Here is an 8,323-nt window from a genome sequence, read left to right as displayed (position 1 = left end):
CCGGGATGGGAAGGGGTTTATGGAAGGCGACGGAGTGAAATAATGTTTTCAGACTATAGATAAGACCCCTGCTCCGCCTCTGTCCAGAATCATACCCTCCCCCGGCTGACACCCAACCCTTGGTCCGCCTCTGCCAACCTCCCCTATAGGCCCAACCCTGGTTCCGCCTCTGAGTCTGCTCAGCACAGGTGGCGAGCGCGACGGGAACTCTACGACAGCAGACACCTGTTGTGATGGACTCCTCCGCGCTCCCTCAGTCCCGGCTGAGGCTGCATCAGGTGTTTTTAGACGTCGCATTGTCTTGTCCACGGTCCATAAAATTGTGCTTACGGGAACTTCGTTGACTTATGTGAGATACACTTTAAAAAGGACGGTTGATCAGGTTTAGATGACCTGAGGTCATTTGTTGACCTGAAACAAACCATATTATATTCTATAAAAGCGTATGAAGGCATTGTTGGTCGAGACTGAACCGAGCTGCTATCGACCGTCCTGACATCTATTTTGTTCTTAGCTGCGGCGACATCTGTGTCATGTCTAGTGTTTATTAGCAACACTTTCGGTATATTTTCATTCTAAAGTGAAATGAATTGCAAAAGTTGAATTTCTTTCGATTAATTTAAATATTGTTTTTGCTTTTAGATGATTGAGGATCAGTTACGTGAATTAATAATGCAATATTGCTTATTTGAAAAGTTTTTGCAGCATTTTACTTAGCACTGCAGCCTGCACTTCCAAATTTGCTTTCTGCGACCTTGAAAAGTTTCTGATTGTGGCGCAGGGGGAAATTACCGATTTACAAATTTTTCCTGTGTTGTTTTTCGCTCATTTCAATTTATGCAGAATAAGTGACTAAGTAGCATCTTCCGGAATTAAAAAGGGACCGAATATTTCTTGTTTTATGTTATCTCTTGCTGCTCGACCGGCGCTGACCTTGAGAGTTTGTATACGGACAGCGGCTATCGCTTCATTCAAGCCACAGCTCTCGACGATGGCAGGTGGAAAGCGTGTTACGGTGGTGGGCTCCGGCAACTGGGGCTCAGCCATTGCCAAAATTATAGGAAGCAATGTGACGAAATTCGACCAGTTTCAAGATGAGGTCAAGATGTGGGTTTTCGAGGAGATGGTTGAGGGTAAGAAGCTCACTGAAATCATCAATACAACCCATGTGAACGTCAAGTATCTTCCAGACCACAAGCTGCCAGAAAATGTTGTTGCCGTTCCTGACCTGGTCGAAGCAGCGAAGGACGCTGACATCCTGGTGTTTGTTGTGCCACATCAGTTCCTGCACAGAACACTGAAAACTCTGGAGGGAAAAGTGAAGCCAGATGTAATTGGATTGTCGCTGATCAAGGGATTCCACTTGAAACCAGAGGGTGGAATAGAGCTCCTGTCTCATATCATTGAGGACATTTTGAAAATCAAGTGTAGTGTGCTCATGGGTGCCAATCTTGCTCCTGAAGTTGCTGCTGAAAAGTTTTGTGAGACAACCATTGGCTGCCGAAGCCCTGGCAATGAACAAATGCTCAAGGACCTGATCCAAACCAGCTACTTCCGTGTCATGGTGGTGTCTGATGCCAATGCTGTCGAGCTCTGTGGTGCCCTGAAGAACATTGTGGCCTGTGGTGCTGGCTTTGTGGATGGCCTCGGTTATGGTAACAACACCAAGGCGGCAGTGATCCGGCTGGGACTGATGGAGATGATCAAGTTTGCCGAGGTGTTCTACCCCGGCTCTCTGCTAGCCACGTTCTTTGAGAGCTGTGGCGTTGCTGACCTGACCACCACCTGCTATGGTGGCAGGAACCGCCGAATCTCTGAGGCCTTTGTGAAGACGGGGAAGACAATCGAGGTTCTGGAGAAGGAGATGCTGAACGGCCAGTGCGCCCAGGGCCCGGAGACGGCCCGGGAGGTCTACGTCATGTTGGAGAGGGAGAAGAGCCTGGAGAAGTTCCCGCTGTTCGTGGCCATCCACAGAATATGCATCGGCGAGCTGCCGCCGACCGGGATGATCGACTGCATCAGGGAGCACCCCGAGCACCTGTAAGCCAACAGAGCCTGCGCGAGCGCAGCGCCGCCTATAGCTAGAGAGGCAGCTCTCTGCTGCCATCACTGCCTGCTTCTGCCTGTGTTGACTAGCGTGTTGTCCCGTTTTGCTAACTGCTGCATGCTTAGAAGGCCAGTCTTAGTCTAGTTTTTAGGGGTCTTGTGATGGCATGAGTGATGCTACTTCATATGCCATCATACTGGGATTTTGTGAGTCCTTTTTTGTGTGATTATGGGTTCCATGAATGTTGGTTTGTGCATCCAAATACCTACTCTAAGTATTGCTACTGAAATGTAACTATTTTGGCATATTTTTCTGATACATATACTGCACAACTATGTTAAAATTTTCGAATTGTGTGACTTAATTCTAAATTTGTATTGATAGTCAAAATTCTACCCACATCTAAGAAATCTATGCAAATAAGCACATCTTTTTTTAACGATGGCTGTATGCCTTAGTCATATCAGAGATGTTTGTGTTTAAGGATGAATGCCTTCTCTTGGAGTTTTCAATTTTTTTCTAGTAAGTGTGGCATCAGGGACCATACCATTGCCTTGTATAACATTTATATTGATGCCATACATTTACATTGATGCCATGTACTCACATAGGTTACCAACTTTGACTAACATCAGTGTTTTGGTTGAGTATGAGCGTAAGTCATGTTTAGAATTAGTGACATCTCGAAATTCGTTGCATCATAGACCACTACATACCTAGGATTGCGTGCATTTTGAAGGACCGAACCATTTTGTTTGTCAGTGTGCGATGCGGGACGTGAACTGACCCTAAGACATTTGACCAAGTCATGTGACCTCATCGTGTTGCTACCACTGAAAGCCTGAACGTTGCGCGAAACCTCGCCTGCCTGCTCTGGAGGGAAAGTGTCCTTGCTGGGTTTAAAAGACGGGTTGTGTAGAGGCGTAAAGGGACGAACGGGTAGCGAGTTATAATGTCAATACACTTCGACTGGTATGAACATGAAGACTTTTGCTGGGAATTATATTCAGTTGTTGTATTTTTTAGCCCACAAGAATAGGTTAGCCAGATATCTCTGCCGCCACAATGTGAACGGACATTCAAATGCATAACCACTCTTGCGACAGGCTAGAGATCACTGGACGTTTTTTACATATTCACTCATCAGTAGACCCCGTTTCTGGTCGCCTGCTTGTCCCTGCCGCGAGATAACAAGTCTGCTGTCACCACGAGAGTATGTTGGTTATGCTACACAGTCCGCAGAACATTTTTAGCCTGACAACCGCCCGTTCGCGCTGAGCAGACTTGATAAACAGATGTCAATTGTGGCGGGTGGAGACGTCTCCTGGTCTCCGGGCCCCTCGGCGGCATTGACTCCGTGTTTTGGGGTTAGGTAACTGTGTCTCTTGGCGCTGCCCACTTGTCTCCTGAGCTCGGCTAAACGCTAGTTATCTTCGTATCTCATTTGAGTTGTCTCCCTGACTCGGATAAGCAAAAAATTGTCTCCCTTTCTCCTCAGAACTGTCTCCCTGCCTGGGCTAAACTGTCTCCCCTCCTGGGTCAGATCGTCTCCAAGCCTTGGCTAAACAAATTGTCTACATGTCTCCCCGGAGCTGTCTCCGGGCCGCCGTAATGTTGTCTCTCTGTCTCGGCCCATCTGTGTTGCTTCCCCACCTGAGTTGCCTCTGGGTCTCCCTAATGTTGTCTCCCTGCCCGGTGCCAATTTTTCTTCCTGCCTCAGCTGAGTCTTCGGTCGTCACTCCCTTGGCTGTTTACGTCTGCTAACCAGAAATGTAATGAGTTGACGCTGCTCATCCTAATTATGTCCCGAATCTGAAAAAAATAAGCGCATCGTCGCTAAGGAAGTTAGGTAGTGACGGTAATTACTAATTAGCTTTGTCAGGTGATACCCAATACGTGTCCCGGTTCGGTGGGTATCGCTGTGTTGTTATCTATCTGGCAGTAATTGGCTCACTTCTGCCAATACGGGCTATCGCAAATTAGTAGCGGTCCGTTGACCAAAAGATAATTGGGTATCTGAATAGAGTCCGCCTTTGGAACTTAAAAGTGTGCTTTCTATTTGAAAGAATGTAAGAAGTAGCTTTTCTGTTGTTTGATACGCGTACCTGATTACTTGTGTACTGGGTCTGCTCAGTGCTCAAATACCTCGCTAGCCTGACCGATGAGGATCGAAGGGGAGCGAGGGCTACGCCACGAGTAGGAGGGCGGTCACTGTTGCTACCTCCATTGCCGCAAGTTATAGACATTGCATAGTTACACAGATTGATCTACGGTTACCAGTGTGCGCCGGTGGCGCAGGGGGCGGGCCACTGCCATGTGGCTACGATCACTTTCTCCCTATTTGAATTGTTGATTAGAGCTGAGAGACGGAGATTTATAGATATAACGGCGTGTGGTTCTGGATAGTGTAGGCACGAAACCTCTTCAGTACCTATAGAGCTTCTCATTTAAAAGGCGATGTCTAGTGTCTAGGTTTTAGACCATCCTTTACAACGAATGATATGTATATTAAAAGGCTGATTCCACAAGTTGATTATTCATTTTACCGTTGAGTTTGCAGTACACTCGGCGGCATGATATGTCATTTCACGCCCATCTTTTACACAGCTCAGTAGCCTGCTCTCCTCCAGTGACCCGAAGCAGCGCTGACGGTTCCTGGTTGGCTCTGACGTTCTCCATCGCTTTCTGTCGTTAGCCGTGGACAGGATTGGATGAAGCGGAGTTAGCTGTGACGACAGCAATCAGAGCTCCCTCGCGTTCGCACCCTGCTGCTATATCTGCTGTCAGTTTCAGTAAATATCATGCGGTGTGCAGTGAAACCTCCCCACTGACAGTGACAGTAGATCCTCTCTGGTGTGCCGTGAATATACGCTGCCCTTTGCAGTCTGCGCAAGGTGGTGTGATGTGAAATATCCCATTGCCCTTTTCAGTAACTAACTATCCACCCTTTGATGCAACTTTGATGTGCGGTAAAACTACCTTACAATAACCATATGTCAATATCAGCCCATCTCTCGCGTTTGCAGATGCCCTTATTTTTTATGTGCCGTGAAACCACCCTACGAATACCCTCTGTTAGCCACATTAACAATTGACTGTCTGTAAATGCGGCCTCCAGGTGGAGTGCGTCTTCCTGTCACTTATCAAGAACAAACCACTCATCGGCGTGCAGTTATATGTACTACCCTTGTGTTGCCCTACGTTCCAATCAGAAAAAATCAATTGCTGTGCAGTGAAAAGAAGTAACCGCGTCCCCCTGTGCTCTGTTGGTCTGGAAAACTACGCCCCAGTCTGCAGTAAAGTTGCCTATTGTCAGCCCTAGCAAATACCCTTTGGGTGTGCAGTGAAGCTACCCTGCTTGCATTTCCCGCATTGCTGTCAGCCCTAGACCGTTGGTAGAGAAACGAAACGGATACCACAATAATCGACAAGGTCACACCCGTAGATACTGCGCACGCACAAAAGATAGTTATTCCCAAGACGGCTAGTTCTTAGAAGGGCACGCATATCATCCCAATCGAGTGAGTCGGCAGCTTGACACGCTTTACCACATATATAGCCGTCTTAGTCAATTGATAAACCCTTAGACCCACCTCTGCCTGTAGTCGGGTCTTTTTTGTTGCCAACCGCCGTTGCTTGCCCTTGAGGATTTATTCCTGGACCATCTCGGACAAATGGTCCCCCGCTGCCGCTGGAGAGGACACTAGCTCGTCTATCAGGTACGTATTTAGTATTTACGATCCCTGTCCGGTTTGCAGTATGTTTTTAATTACCTACCTGGTTTATCTTTGTGTCTGCTTCCAGGGGTGTGTGTCGTCCGGGATGCATGTTTGGGTTCGAAATAGATGACTTAATTATGCGTAGCCATTAATTTAGAACACACTAGTGTTTGACATTAGGCTTATTGCTATTGAAACTCATTTTGCAATGCTGGATTATGGGGTTATATGTTCGCTATTATCGTGTTGACCTACAATTCGTCTAATTACCTAGCTTGTCAGCCGCACACAATCAACATTTTTTGTTGTTTATTGAGTTAGCTCATTATTGGGTGCGTCGACCTTCGGGTCTAAATTTGTTTAAATGGAATTAAAGGCCAGCTTTTGTGTTGACTTTTGATGTCAGCCTTAGTGTTATCCAAACAGAGTGTAATTAGAACAGTCACTCACTTGATTGCATTGTTGTCCGAAATATTGCTACCTGTGTTTCGTAACCTAGGCCAATGTAACAATCGATCGTAGAATTATTGTCCTAAACCTGTCGTCTTATTCGTACGAAAAGTGTGCCAATAAGATGAATGATCGTCACTTGATAATCGTGTGGAGATCTTTCACTTCTGCCTGGTTAGGCCTCCCCAAATTGACAACTTTATGATACGTATGTTTATCTGACTCTTTGCTAACCCATTGCCTCAGAGAGCAGAGAACTCAACTCTAGACTCAGTCGCCACAGTCACCGCCACACGGACTCAGAACGGTGAGTGATACGACGTCTCAGACGTTACGCTGACGTTAGTCAAACGTTATTTATAGATGTTGTTAATGTCACATACATCTGACCTTTTTAACAATGGAATACGTTTTGGTGAACGTAGTGAGCATTATACTCGATTTGTCTCGATTTGTGCGATACCATGTGTGTTGTGTTTCGATTGTTGTGTTATAGCTTAGCTCCTGTTTTGTGAATTTATGTACTATATTTCCTACGGCGGATGGTGTCGCCGTTCAATCAGAAAATCAAGTTAACGACTTGGTGATTCGGTTGAACGTATTCGTATCTCTAGTTTATTGGATCTTGGATCCTTCAGAATCCTGCCACCATCCAGCCTAAAATTCCTGCTGAACTCCAGCCACTGACCAAACAGCATCCCGTCAGCATTCGGCCGACATCAGTGATGGTACCCGGCGCTGTTATCCGCTCAGCTAGAACTATCTTACGCCAGCATCCGCTCTGCCGCACAGCTGCCGCTTCCCGCTGAGTCGCTATTCCGCTGTTCCGCTACTCCGCTGCTCCGCTACCCTGCGCCTCTCGGCTAAAGCGGCCCGCTAAGTACAGCTTGCCCGCTGCTCATGGAAGTGTTCAGGGGTTGAGAGGTTGAGTTATCTGTGTGTTTGTTTATTATCGCGTTGTTTGGCAATTGCTGTGATGTGTGAAGTTGTTTATTGGTGGTCAGGTGTTTATGGAAATTTTTGTGTCTGGTTTGTTTCAAATTTTCAGTGGTCCACAAATGTGTTATAGTTCTTTTCTGATATCTTAATTGTATAAGTCGTTTCAAGAAGAGTTCTTATTAGCTTAGAGGTGCTAACTAATTGTCTGTTTGCTTTTAACCATTATATGTATGATGCAAAACTTGAATTACGCGCGAAACATTGATAAATGAAGAAGCATAAATGATCAGTTATTAGGTAGACCCAGGGCACTAAAGAGTCGACCTACATGGTGTCCCATAAGTTCGTTCTCACATTATGTTTGCATGTGAAACAGAGTACATTGCGTTTTAATATATTTATGACCCCTCAACAGGCTCCTCATTTAATAGGCAAACACATGAATACATGCTGCAGCATGCCAACCGGCATGTTTGGCTGCATAGTAGGCTTAAAGTTAACCCAGACTGACTTGACATGCGCCGTGAGCTCCTCGAGGCTGGAACAGCGCTACGCTTCGACGAGCCTCAATTTCAGCATAACCAACAAATGTTTATGAAATTTTGATCCAATGAGGTGCCTGGCATGTGATCTTGCCACAAATGCCTGTCACAGTCTCCTTGCACCGCTTTTAAGCTTTGCTTGACCTGTGCACTGATGCACTGTCTTGCCTGAAGATGGGCCTACGACCTTCCGGATGCCATTTTCTCCTCTATAAATATGTTCATACTCGCGGTTCGAGTTCAGCTTGAGGGCTGAAACTCCTCCTAGATGTTCTTGGAAAAGCATTCTGCTTCCCGAAACTGTTTCTGGGTTGCCACTTGCAACTTGGTCAACTCCAGAACGCCTATAATCCCACAACACAGTGACCCTGACCTTTTGCATAGGAACATAACGGGACGAAACGGAGGCCTCCTCCTTCGCCCTTATGGGGTTGTTTTCGGGTTTGGACGGGTGTTTCCTTTCGAACGTGGACTAGTTAGTCCTGATGACCTAGTTGATGTCATCAGCCCTCTGTTTTGTTTAGCCTCAGGCATAACGAAACTCATGTTTGGCCATTTTAAGACGTTTTTGACTGTTTTGAGTCCTCCGGTAAGCAAAGCTTAAGTCACCTTGAGTTATGTACCCC

The 8,323-nt window shown here is 46.3% G+C and overlaps 1 protein-coding gene across 2 annotated transcripts; it reads left to right on the top strand.

Annotated features, from left to right (window-relative positions):
* The first annotated feature begins 255 nt into the window (after nucleotides 1–255).
* LOC122377319 (glycerol-3-phosphate dehydrogenase [NAD(+)], cytoplasmic-like) lies at nucleotides 256–6,547 on the top strand. 2 transcript variants are annotated; one of them, XM_043357254.1, is made up of 2 exons: nucleotides 256–2,040; nucleotides 6,463–6,547. In XM_043357254.1, exons 1-2 carry the CDS (start codon nucleotides 902–904, stop codon nucleotides 6,482–6,484), a joined length of 1,161 nt encoding a protein of 386 aa, XP_043213189.1. In that variant the 5' UTR covers nucleotides 256–901; the 3' UTR covers nucleotides 6,485–6,547. The 2 variants fall into 2 exon arrangements, with proteins under 2 accessions (XP_043213189.1, XP_043213188.1); XM_043357253.1 differs by lacking the exon at nucleotides 6,463–6,547 and adding an exon at nucleotides 4,743–5,147 and having other exon boundaries at nucleotides 704–2,040.
* Nucleotides 6,548–8,323: the final 1,776 nt, after the last annotated feature.

This window comes from Amphibalanus amphitrite, unplaced genomic scaffold, assembly GCF_019059575.1.
Source record: "Amphibalanus amphitrite isolate SeventyFive unplaced genomic scaffold, NRLGWU_Aamphi_draft 002714F_arrow, whole genome shotgun sequence".
Lineage (NCBI taxonomy): Eukaryota > Metazoa > Arthropoda > Thecostraca > Balanomorpha > Balanidae > Amphibalanus > Amphibalanus amphitrite.
The sequence above is the reverse complement of the archived record's forward strand: the minus strand, read 5'-3'. Positions and strand labels throughout refer to the sequence as shown.